Below are 22189 nucleotides of genomic sequence, written 5' to 3'. Positions count from 1 at the left end.
CATGAACTTAATAGGCAGCAGTGAGAGCCCCCAAGCCATTCATCCTGAGCCCTTTGGCCATTTTCCTCTGTTGGAGATTATTATTATATTATATTATATTAATTATATTGTATTATATTCCACCTTTTCCCCCAGAACCAGGACTCAAGGCAGCTTACAAAAATTAAAACAATCATGGCTAAAATAAAAATGCTAAGATAATAGTTAAACAGTAATTGAACTACAAAGAAATTAAAACAAGGTATATATGTTAAAACAGAGATAGTAAAAAGAGCACAGCACTATTTGAAAGCCCTTTCCTTAAAAGCAGCCAGTTCCCAAAGGCCTGCCAGAATAAAACAATCTTCACCTGCTGGCAGAATGGCACGGAGGGAGCCAGTCTAGCCTCATGAGGAAGGGAATTCCAAAGATACCAGGGTGCGCCACAAGCCTTTCATTCATTCCCTAAGATCACTAGCTGAGTAGTGGAGGGCATGGCCAGTGTTGAAGTAAGATTCAACTGCCCGTCCAGCTGGCTCCTACACATGGCTGCCATCTTGTCGTTTGCCACAGGCAGCAAAAGGGCTGTAGCTCAGCAGCAGATCACCTGCTTTGCATATAGAAGTTTCAATCCCCACCATCTCCAGGTAGGACTGGGAAAATACTTCTCTCTGAACCTCTGGAGAGTCACTGCCAGTTTGTGTAGACAGAACTGAACTAGATGGACCAATGGCCTGGCTCATAAGGCAGCTTCCTATGCTCCTGTACCCGAGGACATTTTGTCCCATTAAAACTAGAGTGGCTCTGAATAACAAAAAGAAAGTAGGTTCAACACTTGTGGTGTCCCACTGCCATGTCTCACTCTTCATTGGTGTGTAACGTGGCTAAGTAGCACCTCAGCAGTTACCCACAACACCGAAAGCTTATGCCCAACCACATGATGATAACAGAAATATAATGTTGCCACAGAAAAGCATTTCCACAGGTAAAACCACGGGACAAGACCAGCTTCTTAATGAGCAGCCTTCTGTTCTTCATCACCTGACTGTGGCAGGCTCAGCCAGCATTGGTTTAAAATCATTCACCATTTAATTAAGAATGCAAGAACAAAAAAAGAGATCTTACTGCGTCAGGCCAGTGGCTCATCTAGTCCGGTATGCTGTTCTCACAATAGCCAAACAGATAATGGGAAGCCTGAAAGCAGGACCTGAGTGCAACAGTGCTTTCTCCTCCTGCAGTTTCCAGCAACTGGTATTCAGAGGCATACTGCCTCCAGTGGTGGAGGAATTGCAAGCGTTAAGGAATGAGATGCAGGGACTGTCAGCTTTCCCCCTGAAATGGTAGCTTATTATATGAGGTGAGCGGTTTATGTGGGGAACATGTGACCTCTAATCCTCCAGAATACTACCTTGTCAAAGTCTGCCACTTCATTCTGTTGAATGTGTAACACAGCCCATAGGAATGTCCAGGTCCCCAGGGTCTCAGGAAGAGGTAACTCCCAGGACTGTGATATCTGTGACCTACAGCCTACTTGCAGGAGAAAATTTGACTGGCTTGCTTGGTTGAACAATATCAATGCTATCCTTTTGGACGTTTGCTTTGTCTCTGTTACACAGTGGCGTAGCGTGGGGGGTGCAGGGGGGGCCGGCCGCACCGGGCGCAACATCTGGGGGTTAGGGTTAGGTGGCGCAAATCCACGGGTTAGGGGGCGCAAATCCACGGGTTAGGGGGCGCAAATTACTTGCCTTGCCCCGGGTGCTGACAACCCACGCTACGCCACTGCTGTTACATCATACCTTCCATTTCTGATATTTAGGTGTCGTTGCATATGTAGCCAAAATGGCACGCCACCCCCACCCCCCACATACACACAGGAGGAGGGGGTCATCTGGAGGCTCAGGGGAGCCCTGAGATTTGCAGAAGTACCAGAAAACCACAACCATTTAAACAACACGGGAGGGAGGATTCTATCAGAAAGACCCGGTGAGAACTGAACATGCTCAGTGGGCACTGAATACTGACTGACTATGGTGATGGTATGTGTGGATAATTGGGGAGAGGGGAGAATGAATGCCATATCCTGGAAAAGGGTATATCTGGCTGGTTGGAATGCTGAACAGGAGCAGTCCACACTGCAACATTTTGTTGCAGATCCCATTTGTATCAATAGTCTAAAATATGGAATGAGGAACATAAGAACTGGAACAATTAAAGCCCTAATATATACTAAGCTATTGGTTTTTTTAAAAAAAAATGAAGTAGGTTCCTAGTCCTTAAGGTTTAACACCCAAGGGTTCTATGTTCTGAATAGTTAGTGTCTGGAGGACGAATGTCCCCCACTTGCTTAGTTCTATATCTTATTTATGCCCTAATCCTTTCTTACAAAAAGGATATACTATGATTCTGAAGATTGGGGGCTAGAAATATGGAAGCTCTTGGCCCTGTGAGCTGGCTGGGAGGCGGTGAGAGGGGGAAAAGCATGGCCATTGAGAGTTTGGCACCTGCCAAATGAAGTCAGTGCCAATTACGCACAAGCAAAATATGCCATAGAGCCAACAGACTTCCGGTTGCTGTCTCCTGATGCCTTTGGCATCAGACAAGTTGCCCAACCATGTTTCAAAATCAGGATGATTACAGATTTGCGGATACTGAAGTGCTAGTGAAGTGGAAAAATCAATAAGTGATATGGAAACAGTAGGGAGAAATAATATCATCCATCTCTAGCACCGTGGCTTTAATTATTCTTTTTTTTTACCTTCAGTTACCCCTGAATTCACTAGCTGAAGCTGAGGAACCTCTGAATAGGCACACACTATAATGGGCTATTCACAAACTATCCAAGTGTATGGATAATGTTGTAATGCAGGTCAGTTATAATAAATAAGGCACCAGACTTATTAGTTTCATCTAGGTGGAGTCAGGTATTTCCTGTGTCTGACCTGCTCTCATTGGACAGAGGTACTTAAGTTCTTGTTTAGCTTCCTGGCTGTTATGTCCTCAACGCCTTCCATGACATTCAGAACATTGCAGGGGATGCTGGAGAAATGTTCTCGTCCTTACATGCAGACCCCATCAGTACTAGACATTTAGGGCAGTAATCGTAGTACTTTAAACAGTCATGGCTTCCCCCAAAGAATCCCGGGAGCTGTAGTTTGTTACGGGAGCTGAGCATTGTGAGGAGACCTCTATTCCCCTCACAGAGCTACAATTCCCAGAGTGCTGTAACTTTTGATCCCTCTTCCCAAGAAACTCTGGGAATTGTGGCTCTCTGAGCAGAGTAGGGGTCTCCTAACAACACATAGCACTCTTAACAAACTATGGTTCCCAGGTTTATTTGGGAGAAGCGATGACTTTTCAAAGTAGTATGATACAGCTTTAAATGTATTGTGCAGATGAGGCCTCAGCTCATAGAAGACCCTTGTCCTGACCTTTCGAGCCTCGCCACTGCTGAGTGTGTTAAGCTGGAACACCCCCAGCCAAGACTGTTCTGTAGATGGATGAGGTAAGTAAGGGAAGGTTAACAGTAGCAGTCAAGGCATCCTCCTAGGAAGCTTGTCTGCTCTGGAGCTCCCAGTAAGCTTCAGAGGAGTCCCCAAACTCCACAGGACACAGTTTGGAAACCACCGTTTTAGCAAATACTTCCATGGCCTTGGGGAATGCTAGCAGAAAATGTAGCCCATGAATTTCTGCATCCCATTTCCGTGGTCTCTGGTACCTATTTCTGTGCCTGTTTGCAAGCAATATTACAACGCCCTACTCCGCCATGCAATGAAGCCCATGTTAATCTGCTTTTACATATGCAATTAACTAATGTGTGAGAAAGCTCAGGCATTAATATTTAGTGGGGCTGGGTGTGAGCAGTGAATAGAATGCCAAGGACCTGCTGAAAAGGAAGGGCATTCGTTGCAATCAGAGACTTTTTCAATCTGTAAACTGTGTCATCCTAAATATATCATAGGATCACTGAGTTGAAAGAGCCGCAGGGTCCATTTAGACTACCCCCCTTTTTTTGCAAAGCTAAACCCATTCAATAATAGAAAGCTCCCTTACACCAAGGTGTCCCATTCGCCCCCTACAGCTGAATTCTGACACCACTGACTGGCAGTGGCTCCCCAAGGTACCAGGCAGGAGATTTACTTAGCACTGCCTGAACAAGGGACCATCCGCATGCAGTCCTTCCACGATCTAGGAACTTAGATTGAGAGCCAATTGTCATTATACTCAATTCACACCGCTGTGGAGCATTTTGGGCCAAAAAGCAGTTTGTGATCTAATGCAAGCAAAATAAAGGAACTGACTAGAAGGCACCGTAAGTACAGAGAAGAGAGAATGGAAGGCAGCATTATATTGTGTACTCACAAGGTAACATATGTGGGCTAGCATATAAGTAGTATTTCACAGTGTTGTTCCCCTTGCTGTGTGTAATGATGGGGGGGGGAGTAATAAGATATTTTTATATTATTGGCACCTCCATTTTGTTTTGTGGATGTAGTGGGTCAGACTAAGACAGAGGAGACCAAGGTTGAAATCACCACCGAGGGTTCATTCAGACTTCCTTTTGTCACATTTCTAGGCACAAGTCCACGCTTTAAAACTCCATCTCCAAGCCCTTTTTATTTTTTGCCCTAGTGCTTTAAAGGTCAGTGTGGATGAGCTCTTGACTAGCTCACCAGCAGGAGGGATGGGGGGAGAAATCTTGATTCAGTTCACCATTTAAAGACAAATCTATTGTAAATTGCTGCAGAAAGTCGATTCAGTTCACCATTTAAAGACAAATCTATTGTAAATTGCTGCAGAAATATGGAGAACTGAATTTAAGAATGGGAAACTGAGAGAACTGAAATTGGCAATTCCTTCCAACCCTTCTGGCCAGTCAGTCTCAGCCTAATCTGCTTCAAAGGGCTCCTGAGACAATAAAATGGGAGGGGGGGGACCGTGAAGCTTGAGCTTTTTGGAGGATGCAAATCTAGTAAAGAATAAACTTTGAAGTGTTTGTTTAAGGCAAACTTTGAAGTGTTACTTAAATTATAATGTGTGACACGTTTTAAAATTAATATATAATATAGTTCACTTGAAGTGGCCTAGCCACTGTAAACAAACACAATGACCTGGAATGGGCGAACAAACATCATCCCACAGCAATGTTAATCATGCTAGCAAAATCTAGGGCATGCTTTCTGGTTGTCATCTATGCATGTATTCAAGGCACTCCAGGTTCCAAGCAAAGGCAGTGATCCTTAGCAGCTGCAACGGTAGCCTTTAGGGTCAGCTCCTGAATGTTGCTCTTGTGCAGGTGGGATAGCCAGCTTCCTATGCCCCTATCAAGTGGTCAGTAGGGTGGCATTGGGAGAAGGCACCGGAAGACACCTTGTCCAGGGTCTCTTCCTTAATGACTTCTGGTGGTGTAAGCTGGGGAAATGACCTTCAACCCCCCCCCCAAACTTTTCAACTGATTGCTACATCTCAGAGTCTGTAGTCAGGTGACCCTGACTTTATTAGGTGTTTGTCATGTGAGAAAGGGGTCTTTATTTCAGACTATATTTCCTGCCCATCTTTCAAAGACCCAAGGCAAAGCCTTTACTCTTGATTTGGAATGTTTGAGCTTGAGTGCACCTAAGGAACTGACTGAAATCAGTTTTAACTGATTTTAATATTGCACTGTATTTTATATTGTTGTAAATTACCTGATTGTCTTTAGTGCTCCTGTAAAGGTTATTCAGAAATAACAAGTTTCCCCATGCATGTTGTTCATATCTCCTGCCAGGTGTATGACAAATGCTTGCTAATGAAAAAACTTTTAAAGAGCAGGGCCACGTTCTCCTGAAAAAGGAGAATATATCTGCACTTTTCACCATGCTTTACTTTCCAGTTACTTTGTAGGCAGAGGAAGCAATAAAGATGGTGAAAAACTATAACAAAATAATTGCTTTTGTGAATCTGACTGGAGTCAGGACAGACATTGAACTGATTTAAGTATTTACGTTTTAAGTGATTAACAGTGCAATCCTATACAGAATATGTCTTCTCAGAACAAGTACCATACATTTCAATTGGGCTTCCTTCCAGGGTAGCAGGTGGATAGGATTACAACCTAAAGTTAAATAAATTCACATATTGTGAAGCCAACTTCTCATTGTGGGTGCCTTGCCAAGCTACTTCAGGAACTGTAAAATACCGGTAATTATTTTTTTTTCCTTAAATGATAACTTAATACACAGAAAGCCTGTCTTTTTTCATTTACATTCCCAATTTAATGTATTTGGGCTTCTTTGATAGGAAGGACGGAACAGAAAATTTAATAGTAACAATTTCAAAAAAAAAACAGCCTCACAAGAAGTAGCATACCTTTCATTTGCAGACCTGTTGCTTCAAATCTGCCCCAGTGACTATAATCCTAAACAGTTACAAGAGAGCAAGCCTCAATGAACTCAGTGGGAGTTACTTCTGAGTAAATGTGTGCCACACAGCTGCACTGAACTTCCCTGTTGATGAAAACCTTCGAAAGAGGAAGCCTTCCTCACCATTTTAAACACAATTCCTTTTCTTTCCCCCTTCAGTTGTGTGGTACAGAAATCCCCTGGATGACGGCATTACTCTAGCCTTCAGTCAGATGAAGGTGGAAGCCCAAGCACGGAGGTCAGGGAGGATCCAAGCCTTGAATCCTGCTCTTTCCTCTCCATGACCCTGAACTTTGCTGCCTGGACCATCAAACAAGAGAAACTGTTAACAGCGCTTTTCTTTGATCCCCCTAAGTTCCTGCCCCCATGCAGCGTGCTCCAAAGACTCCACTCTCTCTCTCTCTCAAATGCAAAACTTCCCACTCGCATTGCTGCAGAGCAAAGCATGCAGGGGAAAGAACAGACACTCTGGCTCCCTTTCTCTCTGCCAAGACATGTCTCTCAAGCTATTCTCCGCAGCTCAGGGCTGGCTGGCACACCTGCTGTAGTGCAAGGCTTCCCAAACCTGTTCCCCCACGTACCTGTTGGCTGGGGATCCTACTGCTACGATGTCTGTCTCTTTTGCCAGCACACCATCCTCCGAGTGCAGTCGATCAGTTTCACTCTGGTCTGCCTCACCCACTCCTGGGCTGGTCTCCGATCCCCACTGCAGAGTAGCTGGGCTCCCAGTGGCAAGAGTCAGTATTGGCCCGCACACCTTACAGGTTCCCACCCCATGCAGCCCTCTGCAGTTTTGGAATTCCTTGCTCGCTGACAGCTGGGTAGCTGGTCTGGCTGGTTCCTGGTGACGTCGCTCCTTTCTTTTCTCTAACTCAGCAACCCCCAGAGAAAGTGTTTCCTCCCCAGACGGGTGACACGGCAAGCTTCTTTCACCACAACTGAATGTGGGTTCTGCTTCAGCCCTCTCCGCCTCCTTGGTCATTGTAATCATTATCTCATAGCGGATCTTTGGGGCATTCTTGCCCAGGCTGATTTTAATGGCCGAGGCAGAATCTGCTACCTCCAGAGGCTGATCAACAGGTGGGCTTGCTGTGGCCGACTTAGCATCCTCTGCACCATCAACATGCTCAGAGACGGACTCTCCAAGGCCACTGCTGAAGCTCAGGTTCTCCATCTGTTCTGTAACAACAGGGTGGGACGTCCCCGTGGTCAAATACCCTTCAAATACACTTTCAGTCCACTCTGAGGCAGACTTGGGGGCCTTGCTGCTTTCTTCCAGGACTGAAGGGAGCTTGAGGGCTTCTCCTTTCATTTCGGGAGCCGCTGGGCAGCACAGAGAAGAATTACTGATGGAGAAAGACCCTTCCCAAGAGCTTCCATCTCCCCAACAAAGCAAAGAGTCAAAGGATGTGGAGGGTTCTGGGCTGGTCCCTAGAGAGTGTGTTTCACTTAGCCTAGATGAAGGCTCAGGTCTCTCCTGCTTTTCAGATTGATTTTCAGCAGGATAAAAATCAGCCCTGCTCCTCATATCCATGTCACTGCCAACAGCTGGTCTCTGAAGCCGCCCCATTGACCAAGGATCGCTTGCCAGGTGCCCAGGGTGCTGAGAGAGTTCAAAATGGCTACTCTGTCGCTTGTGCCAAGTGAGATTCCCAAACTTGCGCAGGAGGCCATTCCTCCACAAATCAGGCTCCGAATAACTGAGAGCCTGGGTCTGCAGGATGGGAAAAGAAACTGTGAGAAGACAGAGACTATGAAAGGGTGGTGGGACAGAAACCCTGTATATGCAACAGTTGAACAAGATTATATATGTTTGAGTTGCCTGCAGCTTTGCAAAAAGATCCACAGCAGTAAATAGCTTGTATAATATTTTACTAGCCTTCATCTCTGAATTTGTCAGTGTTACTAACTTTTGGCTTAAAAGGGGAGAAAGCCCAGCAGTTCTACAGCTTTCCAGCATGATTACCTGGAGGCAATTTTTATGAACCATAGGTGACTAGACTGATGTATTTTTACAAGCTTGGCGGCATGTTATTTGCTGAATGGAAATGCTTGTTTAAAAAGTATGGGTTTTGCAGTCTTTATCAAAACAACGCATACATAAACACAGAATGCAAGAATAGATACCAGCATTAACTGCCCCTCCCATAAATCCCAGATGTAGAATCAATATGAATAAACACTGAGCCAAAATCACTGAATCAAAATTTCCAACTATAATAAATATTTTGCCTTATACTTGTCTAACTTAGACTGATCTTGTCCATCAATCAAACAAAAAAATGGAAACTAGTTATCCACAAATTGTTTTTATGCTATTAATTAAAATATTTATAAACTGCCCTTCAGCACAAATTCTCAAGGTGGCACATTATAACAAGTTTATGAACAACAACATGAGCCCTTCAAACTACCAAAAGCCATTAAAAGTCAATCAAAAACAAACTTTGGCACAAAGTAAAAGATAATGGAAGAAAGTTCCAAACCTGGGGTGCCACCACCAGGAAAGCCCTGTCTCTGGTAACTACCTAGCTCACCTTAGAGTGGGATGGAGGACTCAGAGCTGGGCCTCTGGTGATTATCTTAGACATGGTTGGATCCTCTGACTGGATCCATCAGCTGATGCATGGGGAGCTCAGTCCTGCTTGGTCACTATATCCCCCCACATTCACTGGCCAATTTTGACAGACAGGTGGGATTTTCCTCCTATTAATCACATGACACTGATAAGAAGTCAGATATTGACAGGTGCTGGTCCTGCGCTCCGGCCATCTTTGGCCTGTGGGGTGGGAGAAGTTAAAAGATTTGGCCCACCAGGCCAAAGAGGTTCCCCACCTCTGCTGTAGTAGTTTCTGTTGTCTGTGGAATGTTCTCCCCAGGAAGCCTGCCTGGTGCTAACTTTGTGGCCATTTTGGCGCCAGGGAAATAAGCTTTTGTTTTCCCAGCACCAAAGACTGAGTGTTCTTACTCTGTTTTTAATTAAGCTTATGTATTTTTATTGCTATATTTTAGTTGTCTTGTAAATTGCTTCAGGACCTTTTTGTTGTGGGAAATTACCCATTGGTTCAATAAACCTAACCTAACAAATAGCCATTAACTCTAATTCTAGCTTTGCTGTTCTGCAAATGCCCTGAACAGGGATGGCCGAGATATTTTCCTGCCTGAGGAGAAGGACAATACGGCACTCCTCTTTCTATATACAAAAGGCAAGCAAGCTGGCAGTCCAATCTTACTACAATACTGATGACCGGACAGCATCTTCCATTGGGCCTGAGGAAGGCAGGTTCAGGAGACACAGGGAAGGCCGCGTGACACTCACAACTCTGTCTCCAAAATCTTGGCACTCTCTCAGTCTCCTGGCAGCTGCAACCCAAAGCAGCTGCTTCACTTTGCCTAATGGGAAGCAAACCTTTGCTGGCCCCTGGGAGAGGATTTTAAATTGCAGAGTAGACCCTTAGGGCAGTTTTATACAGTCAGCTGTATTTAGGGATGTCAGAGAATTCCATCGGAAATGGGAGCAGAAATTGCCATAATTTACGTGTTTGTCCAGGGTCAGGATGGAATGTGAGTGGCATTCTCTACTGGTTTTTTTTAGTCTGCAAATAATAACTATGATTTCTGCATTGTTTGTTTGTTTTTGACATTTCCCCTCCATTGAAATAATTACATTTGTTTTGGTCATAGCAGAATAGCAGTTAGCTAGATGGACAAGGTAGGTTTTGGTGAAATAGAAACAGCACTGGCTGTGAAGAGCACAAGATGGAATGGAAAGCCCTGGCTCCTTACATTCCTAGCTGTGGGGGGGGGGATTCCTGGACTAAGTAGTCTGCAGCCAAAAGAGGGGCAACTTTTGGACATTGGCCTATAGGAATCCTAATATAGGAAGTCCCCTTTTTGTTCCAAGAAACCTCAAAATTCTGTACTGAAATAAAACCAATAGAATGTATGCTGCTAAAAAAAACCCCGACAACAACTTGCTAATTAGTAATCAAAAGTTAACAAAATATACCCGAACCCTACGCTACCTGAAAATAAAGATAATTTTCTGGAGTTATAATGTTGTTTTCTGGATTACTACCATTCCCTCTTCTCTTCTCATCTCCTTCCTTCTGTTCCTTTTCCTATCTTGCTTCAGTCTTTTTTCTTTCTCTTTATTGTTAATTGCTTTTTTTCATTTAGAAATGAAAATAAAATTTATTACAAAAAAGCCCCATACTTTTTAAGTATGACCCTATATTCAGAAGCTTCAATTACTTTTTAAGGGAGATTTGGTCGCAAGAGCAGAAAAACAGGGCAGGAGGGCTGCATGGGAAAGCGAAAAGGAGGGCAAGACAAGCCACCATGCCAGGCACAGAAGTCCCATCTCATGCAGCCTTTACCAATACACTGCTCGCTTATTTTCAAGTTTTCGGTTCACAGCCATGAGGACTAGCCACATAGCTTTCGGAATTTCAATTTAGCACTGAGATTCTCAAGAATCCTTTTTTTTGTATTCAACAAGCCTAATTATACTGGAGTATCTTTTTCTCCCCAAGCCAGATTTTTCTGAGGCAGGTCCTAAGTCCTGCAGCCAACTGTTGGCTATTTGTAGTGATACTGATTAGGCACATAGCAGCAGGGCGGTTTGTGTCCTTAATGTAATCCTCACTATCCCCCTTGACATACCAGCTAGTGGGTGGTTCCACTTGTATCAGCTGAACCCTGCTGGGATTTGGGCCCTGCCCTCCCTCACAGCAAAGCTCCAGCTGCTACAAAACAGCCCAAGGGTGCTCCACCCAGAGGAGCTGCTGATGTAGCAGGAAATCACTAGATAATAAGCGGCCAAATGTGCACATTCCACACACACCTTTGGAGATTACAGCTGCCACCCAAACGTGTCTCCACCTCCATGTACTGTAGGTAAAGCAAGCTGGCCTCTAGAGATGGCTGTGATTGAAACGGGGGCGATTCATCCTACGATCTTCAAAGGAAGCACTAGAGAAGACATCATCTCCTCCTTGCTAGACCCACAGCTAGCAGAGAGAGAGAGAAAGAGATTGATTGATAGCCAAAAGAACAACTTCCTCCTCCGTAGTTCAAGATGTATTTTGTGCTGGGGAAGCATCATAGATTCATGGGTCTAGAGCAGGCCCTTTTAAATCAATGTATGTGACTAACTTGAGTGCTAAGTTCATTGGGTCTACACTGAGCAGAACTTAGCTGGATATAACCCACAAGAACCTGCCTTCCAAATCAGATCATATGTCTTCGTAGCTCAGTATTGTCTACACTGACTGGTAGGGTTTCAGAATGGAGCTTTTCCCAGTCCAGCATGGAGATGCCAGGGCTTAAACTGGGAACTTTCTGCATGCTAAACATGTGTCCTACTAGTAAGCTATGTGGCAAGATCTCATTTAGCTCAGATGAATCTCTTCTGGGTGGACATCTCTGGCTTCAGGGACCATAAGGGAAGCACTTGGGAATTTTTGCAGCCCACACATTTCCTTTTCTAAACTGTGTAGGTAATGGAAGGGGGGAGGAAACGCCACAGGTGTATTCGCTCGCTAGATGTGCTCAAAGCTTCAGGTGAGTTGCTTTGTTCCGCCCCTGGGTGAATTAGTTTGTGGCTCGCCCTTCTGCTCACTCCCAGTGGAGCATGCCATCATTTCCTGAGAACTCAGAGGCTTCAAGGTAGCTCTCCACTCCAACAGGTTCCTGTACCGGTTGACAGTGACACTGCCACAAACATGCCAAGGAGAAACTTTTCTTCCGAGTAATTTGAGTGTCACATTAAATTAATAGGACAAAATACCCTACCTTCCAGGCCTGTTTATACCCATCAAGAACCCTAGGACAACTAGGCATTGGGATTTTACCTTTGTGCAGTAGGATAGTGAATACGGTGGTACCTTGGGTTAAGTACTTAATTCGTTCCGGAGGTCCGTTCTTAACCTGAAACTGTTCTTAACCTGAAGCACCACTTTAGCTAATGGGGCCTCCTGCTGCTGCCATGCCACCAGAGCCCCATTTCTGTTCTTATCCTGAAGCAAAGTTATTAACCTGAAGCACTATTTCTGGGTTAGCAGAGTCTGTAACCTGAAGCATATGTAACCTGAAGCGTATGTAACCCGAGGTACCACTGTACACATGTTTGTACATCCTGCTGTGGGCAAGCCAGAGTTCAAGGGCCCACTCCATCCAGGCAAGAATGCCAGGAGGGTTTGAAGAAGCAAGGCTGATGAGAGGTGCAGCCTGGGAAGAGGGGGTGTGGTTGGGGAGGATGTGGCCAGAGAAAAAAGTTCTGAAGGTTCCCCACCCCTAATTTAATAAATCCCCAGAGCAGGGGAAATCCTTGTTCCTCTTTCCCTGGATCGTCCCCCCCCCTTCTCTCAATGGAATAACAGAGTATCATGCAGACTGGAGTGTGCAACAAAGGGACTTTACCAGAACTGCAGGACTCTTACCAAGATATAAAGCAGCTGCACTTCTAGATTATACTTAGTAACTTCTTTTTTTGTGATCCCCCTTCCCTACAACTGCTTGTGAAACACTTTGGTTCTTGTGGCTCAGTTTGTACAATCTACACACATGCACTCACACACATGCCCCAGATTTCCTTGGTTATTCAACATGCTCCTTTTTGTGTTTTTTGTCCCCTTAGGATTTTTTCCGTAAATATATTTCTATACTTCTACAAATCCAAAAGCTTTTCTAAGCTTGCTGATGCCTTTCTCTTGCTTATCAGAGTTGGCTATAATCCTATTGGGCTGTTGGCACTCATCCACTTATGGTAAGTTCACTATTAAAATAGGTGGTGTCTGATATACCTCTGTTTTGAAGGTGTCTCAGAACGACTATTTATTAACCAAAGGCACCGACTCAAAGACGTTAGCAATTAAGGTAAGCAAAATGAACTCTGCAAAAGCCAAATCTATAAATAATACTTCACTCAAAGGCAAGCAAGATGTGCTTTGCAAGAGCTGAGCTGCTACATCAAACAAGTCCAAGAAGGATGCTAGATCAGAAAACACTGCATGATCACAGGCTACATATAGGTTAAGCAAGACAAGCTTTGCAAGTCTTCTTCTGCTGCAGGGTGCTGGAGATTAAAACATGTAATCAAAGTCTTAAAATGGCAAAATAAATTACAAGTCGGATCTGCAACAAAATGTTGCAGTGTATGATTCTGCTTCTTCTAGTTTCCAGTCTCCGTTCCATTTCCCTTCCCTGGTTTTCTGTTTTTCCACCCAAAGTCAGTATTATGTGTCCATTGAGCATGTTCAATCCTCACTGGACTGCCTCCCCACACTCTTTGGTGTTTTTTCTTACAGTTTTTTGTACTTCACCTAACCCCAAGCTTGCTGGTGTGGCGCTCTTTTGGCTACACTTGCAACAGCATTCACTGCCTGAACATTGGAGACAGAGGGAATAATCTTAAATGTTTTACTGAAGTGACTGTTTGCGTGAACATGATTTGAGGCATGATTTGAGAATCAGGGTTCCACTCCAATGTCAATTTGCTGGTCTTAATTCATGCTTTAAATTATGTTTGCAATCTGCTTGGTTAGACAGGCACTGTATAATGCTCTGAATGAATGAATGAATGAATGAATGAAGCACATGGTGAAAGAGACAGGATACTTCATTTTAACACACCCTTTAAGCACTCTGATTCTGAGTACAAAAAAAAAAAAAGTTGAAGTGTGCTAAGTAAGGAGGGATAACATGGCACAAGGTGTTTCCAGACTGTTGCTGTATTCAGGTGAGACTCAATCCCATACTGGCAAATCCAGGTTGCACGACTGAGCTTATTTTGGAGCTCTTGCACAACAAACCCACTTCTCCCATAAAAGTGGGCTTTCTGGAAGTGATGGGGAAATGAATTGGAAAGAGTGAGGAGTTAACACTTGCTTTGCCACAATGTCCCCCCCCCCAAAAAAAAACCCCAACAAATCCCAATGAATACTTGTTGAAGACCCAATGTTGTCTAAATACCCTGCAAACCAACTGGGATGAAAGTTCAATAAACGGGACACCTTGAAGTGCCCACACTTACTGAAAGGAACTCTATTGCAAAAGGCACAGGCCCATGCAGTTGTGCTTTGCTTCCAGCAGAGGGCATCCTTATCTTTGGGGAAAAGAAGCTGTATGCGCCTTGACATAACTGAAAACCTTTTCTTTTTAACGAGGGACAGTCATAGAACTATAGAATTGTAGAGTTGGAAAGGACCACAAGGGTCATCTAGTCCAACCCCTTGCAATGCAGGAACCATTTGGTTCGAACCCATGACCCTAAGATTAAATTTCGTGGCTCTACAAAGTGAGATATTTTGTTGACTATTCATGTTATCGGCTTGCTAAATTAATGCTGTTCTTCCATGGTTGTTTTTTAATGCATGGTTGACATGTATGTCTTTATATCGCTGAATGGCATATTTATTATTGTTAACTTGCCTCGACATCATTTTGAAATAAAGGAGGGAGAGAATAGCTGCCAAAATACATTAAACAAAATGTGTACTGACTTAGCGTATAGGTGGAAAGAGCCTTTTTCGGCTGAGGGGTGCATTCTGTTCTGTTCAAGGTCACAGTCCAGCCAGGCCAAAACACTCAAAATGGATTGCACTGTGGGACCGAGTTTCCCCGCCTTTTGTTGAGATATTAAAAACAAACTGTTCCCTTGTGTGCCCACACAAAACACACCTGGCTGGGTCATTCCCAGATTTAGTGTGGTGTAGAATATAGGAATATAAGAAGCTGCCTTAAACTGAGTCAGGCCACTAGTCCATCTGGCTCAGTATTATTTACATTCTCCAATGACCAGTGGCAGTTCTCCAGCATTCCAGGCTGAGATTTACTCCAGCCCTTCCTGGCAATTGAACCTGGGACCTTCTGCGTGGAAGGCGGGAGCACTGGCCACTAGCTATAGCCCTTCCACATAGAAGGCAGGGTGCTGGGCTTGGACTGGAAAGGCCAGGTTGAAATCCGTGAATTTCACTAGGTGATCATGGACCAGCCTCTCCCTCTCAGCCTAATCTACTTCTAGGTTGTGAGCATCAAATAGGCTAGCCTGGTGCATGCTGCCTTTAGTGCCCTGGAGGGACAGTGAACTATAGAGATGAGATTGACAGGTGATAACAGAGGAGACTAACTGTTGGGCCACCACAAGCACAAATCAGCACACATAAATGTATATCAGCTGTGTGTCACGGGAAGGCAACTGAGTTATGTCCACAGTACAAAGATGGAAGGTATCAAAAGCACATCTTATCCATCCCACTAAGAATCACCTTGTTGGGTTGGACTGAAAATTATTCTCCACCATCCATAATTGGAGGGTAGACAAAGGGTTAAGCACCTTGCCTCTTATGGCTGATTTCTCCTGTGCGCCCCCCCCCCAGCCACAAGTGAACCACCATTAATAATAATAATAATAATAATAATAATAATAATAATAATAATAATAAATTTTATTTATATCCCGCCCTCCCCAGCCGAAGCCGGGCTCAGGGCGGCTAACAACAATCAAATAATCAAACAGTAAAATAGTTACACAATCTAAAAAATTTCATTATAAAAATTAATTAAATCAAATTGAAGGCAACCAATTAAGCAAAATTCTGTGCAGGTTGCCAGAGGAGGGAGTCAGGCTGCGCCCTGACCAAAGGCCTGGCGGAACAACTCTGTCTTGCAGGCCCTGCGGAAAGATGTCAGGTCCCGCAGGGCCCTAGTCTCTTGTGACAGAGCATTCCACCAGGTTGGAGCCGCAGCCGAGAAGGCCCTGGCTCTAGTTGAGGCCAGCCTAACCTCTCTGAGGCCTGGGACCTTGAGGATGCTATTATTTGCAGACCGTAGGTTTCTCTGTGGGGCATACCAGGAGAGGCGGTCCCGTAGGTACGAGGGTCCTAGGCTGTATAGGGCTTTAAAGGTTAAAACCAGCACCTTAAACCTGATCCTGTACTCCACCAGGAGCCAGTGCAGCTGGTATAGTACCGGGTGAATGTGATCTCGCAGCGAAGACCCCATAAGGAGTCTCGCCGCGGCATTCTGCACCCGCTGGAGTTTCTGGGTCAGTCTCAAGGGCAGCCCCACGTAGAGCGAGTTACAATAATCCAGTCTGGAGGTGACCGTCGCATGGATCACAGTGGCTAGGTCAGGGCGAGAGAGATAAGGGGCCAACTGCTTAGCTTGGCGGAGATGAAAAAATGCCGCCTTTGTTATAGCTGTAATCTGCGCCTCCATAGAGAGGGAGGTATTGAAGATTACACCCAAACTCTTAACGGACGGTGCTGGCACTAATTGCACCCCCGCAAGAGATGGGAGTTGCCCCCTCAATCCCATATCGTCCCGCCCCAGCCAGAGGACCTCTGTATTCGAAGGATTTAACTTCAACCGGCTCCCACGTAACCATCCAGCCACAGCTTCCAGACATCTGGTCAGTGTGTCTGGGGCCGAGTCAGGATGGCCATCCATCAACAGATAGAGTTGGGTGTCATCAGCATACTGATGGCAACCCAGCCCAAAACTCCGGACAAGCTGGGCGAGGGGGCGCATAAAGATGTTAAAAAGCATCGGGGAGAGAATCGCACCCTGAGGCACTCCACACACCAAGGAGTGGCGCGATGACAATTCCCCCCCAAGCGCCACCCTCTGTCCCCGACCAGAGAGAAACGAGCGGAGCCATTGAAGGACTGTGCCCTGGATCCCCACGTCGGTAAGGCGGTGGTCCAGGAGTTCGTGATCGACCATGTCAAAGGCTGCTGACAGATCTAGAAGAATCAGCAGCCCCGACCCGCCTCGACCCACTTAATGTTTGGGTTGCTGTATGTTGCTCTATTATTGCTCTTTCTGTGCTATTGTTTTGATTGTGAATACTAATGCTTGTTTTAAAACGCTTTCAGTATATTTTTCACACTGCTTTGGAAAGGTATTTTCTATTTTGATAGGTGGCCTAGAAGCATTTTCAATAAATAAATAGCTGTCCTATATACATATATTCAGAGCAACCCAACACCTATATACATATGTATGCTTAGAAGTAAGCCTGATCAAATTCTCAGGTGATTGTGTATCATATTATTAAAAGCAAAACTAAATAAATAAATACATGTTAAAGAGAACTACCTATCAATTGATTAACTAAATTTTGACTTATTGATCATATGAGTTTAACTGATTTAATCAATCAAATGTGCATTGATTAGGAATGAAGCAGTTGTTCTGGCGGAAAATATATTTCCCTGTTTCACACATGTGTCACAGCAAGCATTACCTCAGAGGAGCCTTTCCTTAATGCTGAGTGGATTTTACACTTCTGACTTTGCTTCTTGTTTGTATTGATTGCAGTTTTTTAAATTGAATGTTTTATGTTTTTAACTTGAAAGCTTCTTTGGGGACAAAAAGCAGGATAGACATTTTAAATATAAATGAATAAATAATGCCTTTCTGTGTGAGTAGGATGCATGTTTCTTTTCTCAGAAGATGCTTATCACACATAGATGTGTAATTATTTGCCTTAAGAATAATTAACCATTATTTAGAAAATCTGATACTTAGAGGAGCATTTAAAAAACCCAAAGGATTTTTAATCGATATAAATGATTACTCAACTAAGGTGCGATCCTGTAGTCCTTTGGTAGGCATGAATGAGTGAATCTCCCTCTCTCTCTCCTTGGAAAGGGAGCTCTGCCATCACTGCTGCTTCACCATATTTGTCCAATGGCAGTAACAGTAAAAAAAGGGATCTTATTCCAGGTTGCTGGAGGGAGATTGAGGGAAGCTTTGGATTCACTGGATCCTGTTTCCCTGACACACCCTTGGAAAAGGGTTGAGGAACAAAGTATGCAAGCCCCTGTTTTTAATTGGTTTGTGGGTTTCAGCCATGCTTTACCTATAATTTTATTTCTGCACTGCTTGGAGATTTTTATGATCTAGTGGTTTATAAGTTTTCTAAATAAATAAACAAACCAGAATGCAGCACTTTCCCCACTTGTAATTCCCAGGAACTGGCATACAGAGGGATACCACCTCCGACAGTAGAGGCAGAACATACTCAGAAGTAAGTCCCACTGGGTTTGCACTCCTCACAACCTCTCCTGCCCTAAAGAAGGCCCTTCCACAGGTTCTTTGAGAGCAGTGGGGCTCACCTTTGATGCCGGCTTCTGTGACCTACTGCAACTAGGGGGCTCCATAACATGCTTCACTTGCACTGAGGTTACATCCTCCTCACTTGCCCTGGAATGAAATTGAGAAAGAAGGATTGGAGCCAGAAGGAAGGTACACAAGAGGCCACAAAGGCTAACTGTCTCTCAGCCAAATAATTGCTTCTGCTTCCCTTTTTCATTGAGCACTTGCCCATCCCAGCCACTCCCTATATGAGGGGTGGAGATCCTTTTACAGCCCAAGGGCTGCATGCCCTCTTGGAGGGGGGGGGTGTTTCCTGAATTGTGCCCCCTCACTCATGCTTTGCTGTTCTTAACTATCGCCTGTCCTTGCTGCCACCAGCAAGAAAGGTAATATTTTCTTATATTTGGTATTTGGTCCTTCAAAATATTGTCAACAGATGAGGGCTCAGGTAGTGGTTGCTCTGAGCTGAGAGAGAGGAAGTGAGGGCAAAACTAGAATCTGACGCTAATTGTTCATTGAAAGATGATCCCTACTGAGCTCCCTGGGATGACTCAGCTGTGGCCTGTTTCCTGAAACAGCTCCTGTTGAAATGCAAACAGAGCAGAGGAGAGGAGTATATCAGCAAGCTGCAGAGTGGAAAGGAAGGATTGCCGAGGGCTCCTGGACAAATCTCCAATGTCCTTCTTGTTGCTGATTATGACCCAAACGTCTATTTGTAAAAAAAAAAAATAATGTTGGCATTCAGGTGCACCTGTCATATGTGCTTTACTGGATAGCTCACTCAGTAGAGCATGAGACTTCTTAATTTTAGGGCCATGAGTTCGAGCCCCATGTTGGGCAAAAGATTCCTGCCTTGCAGGGGGTTGGACTAGATGACCTTTGTGGTCCCTTCTAACTATGATTCTATCACTGATCTGCAGCTGTTCCCTGCAAAACCTCTGTACAGGAAGCTGACTTATGCCAAGTCAGACTATTGGTTCATCCAGCAGTTATTGTTTGCAATGACTAGCAATGACTCTCCAGGAATTTTTCCCTATCCTTCCTAGAGACTGAACCTGGGACCTTTTGCATGCAAGAGAAGTGTTCTGTGCAGGGCTGTCCCAATACATTTTGCAGAGGACAAACACATTCCATATACAGAAGCAAGCTAGTTTAATGGAGCCAGGGCATGCCATATTGCATACATTCCTCTGTTCTTCAAAAGAGGAGACTTGCCTGGAGAAGGCACAGTCATGGGTCTACCGCCACTGGTTCCCAATAGGAGAGTCACTTCTGGCTCTTCTGCTGAGCCACGGCCTCTCCCCAGTTATAAACTTATGCATACTCCCCCAACACAAAAATGTGCAGATAAATTCAAAAACACATCTGAGCACCTCATTGAACACATTTGTAAAAGAAAACAAAAAAAAAACCTTTACCCTACTGTATATAAATAAGTACATAGCTTATGTCCTGACAAAGGTATAAAGGTGAATCTTCACATCTGCACATTTAACTGAATTTCATAATGCAGCTCTCAAACCAATATTTACAAAAATATGGGGGGGGTTGTTTGCATTAAAATGCATAAAATTTATTTAATTTTTAGATTTATATACTGCCCTTCATCATAAGATCTTGGGGCGGTTCGCAGAATATTCATGAAAATAACATATAAAGATGCAATATATTAGGGGATGCTGCTTGCAAAAAAAATGTGTAATTAGCCAAAACTGCATACAAAGAACATTGCACTAAAATATGAATTTTCACAAGGATGCTAGCAAATAATAATCTCCGATTCATGTGGAAATGTGAAAAACTGAATTTAAGACTGGGGGGGGGGGGAGAGAAATTAAGATAACGCATGTTGACAGATCCCACCCTCCGCATCCTTACTCCTGACCCCGGGGCACTTCCAGGCCTATCCTAGTACACTCACCCTTCCGAGGTTCTCTTCTTCCGAGGCCTCATCCTCCATTTCCCTCTGCCGCCTTCATCTCTCACTCCTGCCAACCTGGGACCCTCATCTTCATTTTCCCGCCTCTGCTGCAGCTCCTTCAAGCTCAACTCACTCCTTGAGAAGAAGCGAGAAAGCCGCCTTTTCAGACCCTCTTTCTTTGCCATGATGGCAAACGGAGTCCTGACCTCCAGGCCTGAGGGAAATGAACTGCTAGAGGAGGACGGGCTGAGGCTGCCGCTACACCCTGCCTGCAAGCCAAGGCCAGGCGGGTGGCTCTTTCTGTAGCCAGAAGCGCTTTGCTTTTCCACCTTCACGCTCCCTCAGCCTGAGGAGGCGGCCCACCTGTTGGGGAGGATCCGGGTGTGAAAGGCGTGACACCTGCTGACAGATCCAGGCGTGCCGCTTTGGGAGCAAAGCCAAGGGCAGGCTCCGAGGACTACGCTGGAGAGGGGAGCGGTTTTAAGCTCCCGGCTGATATTTCTCCAACTTGGGGGGTGGAGGGGGGCAGCGTTCGCCTTGTCAGGAGCAGCCTAGAGACAAATGTGCCGTTCAGAGCCCCCAAGGAAAGATGGGGAAGGACATTGGAGTGAAGGTGCCTGAGGAATTTGGGAGGTGGCGGCTGAGGGATTAGGTCATAATAAGGTTCCAGGAACGGCAGCCGAGAGTAAACAAAGCAGCCACTGGTAACTTATTGAGGAAAAGCTACCGGTTAATTTATGGGCTCAAGAGGAAGGTGCTGGTATTAACCTTTAAAGCCCTTAATGCAGCCTTTGCCAACCTGGTGCTCTCTAGAAGTTTTTGAACTACAACTCCCATCAGCCCTAGCCTGACGGTCCATACAAAACAGAAAGGAGAATGGGCTCTGGTACTCATTAAGGCCACACACACAAAAATTCAAAGTTGTATGTGTTTTGGTGTTAAAAACTTCTTTTGTTTGGTCCTACTACTTTTTCCAGCTAGCTCTGGTCAGATTTTAAGAATGAAATGTTTTTGAATTCCAAACTCCCAAAGAAGGGTGGGGGTTTTTTTAACTCCAAAATGCACATTAATAGATTTGCACTAGCAACCACTGGAGCATGTATGTTCTCCTTGTTTTGGGTAGTTGTTAGCTCCACTCTAGACTTTCAGGCAGTGAGGTTCAAAGTCTGGGGAGAGATTCTTCATGTGTTTGACTGAACATGTTTAGACTCCTTGGCGCAACCAGGAATTCTGCACAACTACACGAACCTGGGGAAAATTCCCCTTCAGAATTGTATGCTCAACTGGAGGAAGTTTGAGGGTGGGGATGGAACAGACAGGGCACCAAGTGTGGGGCTAGAATGGCCACCTCTGCACACCTTTGCCACATTCATGCCATAAAATTAAAAGAACCCTACTTTAAAGTCATGTCTTCCCCCAAAGAATCCTGGGAGCTGTTATGGGTGAAGATAGTTGTTTGGAGACCCCTATTCCTATCACAGAACTACAATTCCTAGGGTTCTTTAACTGTCAATTCCTCACAGCAGGGAACTCTTGCTATTTGCAGCTCTTTGAGAATATGGATCTCCTAACAGCTCTCAGCACCCTTAAGAAACTACAGCTCCCAAAATTATTTGGGAAAAACCATGACAATAAAAGTGGCAGATCAGTACTCCAGGTGTATGGGGCAGACTTCCAGTCTCTTCCCACATGCAATGTTTTGAATGAATAGGGCTTTAGTGTCTTGCATTTTGAAGAAGTGCTTATAAATGGGTCAGTTCTCAGACTTTTTTTGGAAACAGTCTCT

General features: G+C 44.7%; 1 protein-coding gene across 1 annotated transcript in view; it reads right to left on the bottom strand.

The window, feature by feature from the left end:
* The window catches only part of CRYBG2 (crystallin beta-gamma domain containing 2), a 62230-nt gene extending 40828 nt beyond the window's left edge, over positions 1-21402 (bottom strand). The window contains exons 1-3 of the mRNA XM_082233173.1: positions 20404-21402; positions 18503-18590; positions 6959-8091 (exon numbers count right to left, since the gene is read on the bottom strand). Coding sequence (XP_082089299.1) covers positions 6959-8091; positions 18503-18590; positions 20404-20588 — 1406 coding nt within the window. The 5' untranslated portion in view covers positions 20589-21402. The remainder of the gene's footprint in view (positions 1-6958; positions 8092-18502; positions 18591-20403) is intronic.
* Positions 21403-22189: the final 787 nt, after the last annotated feature.

This window comes from Podarcis vaucheri (assembly GCF_965113315.1).
Source record: "Podarcis vaucheri genome assembly, chromosome: 7".
In the NCBI taxonomy this organism is placed as follows: Eukaryota; Metazoa; Chordata; class Lepidosauria; order Squamata; family Lacertidae; genus Podarcis; species Podarcis vaucheri.
This window is presented reverse-complemented; position numbering and strand designations above follow the sequence as displayed.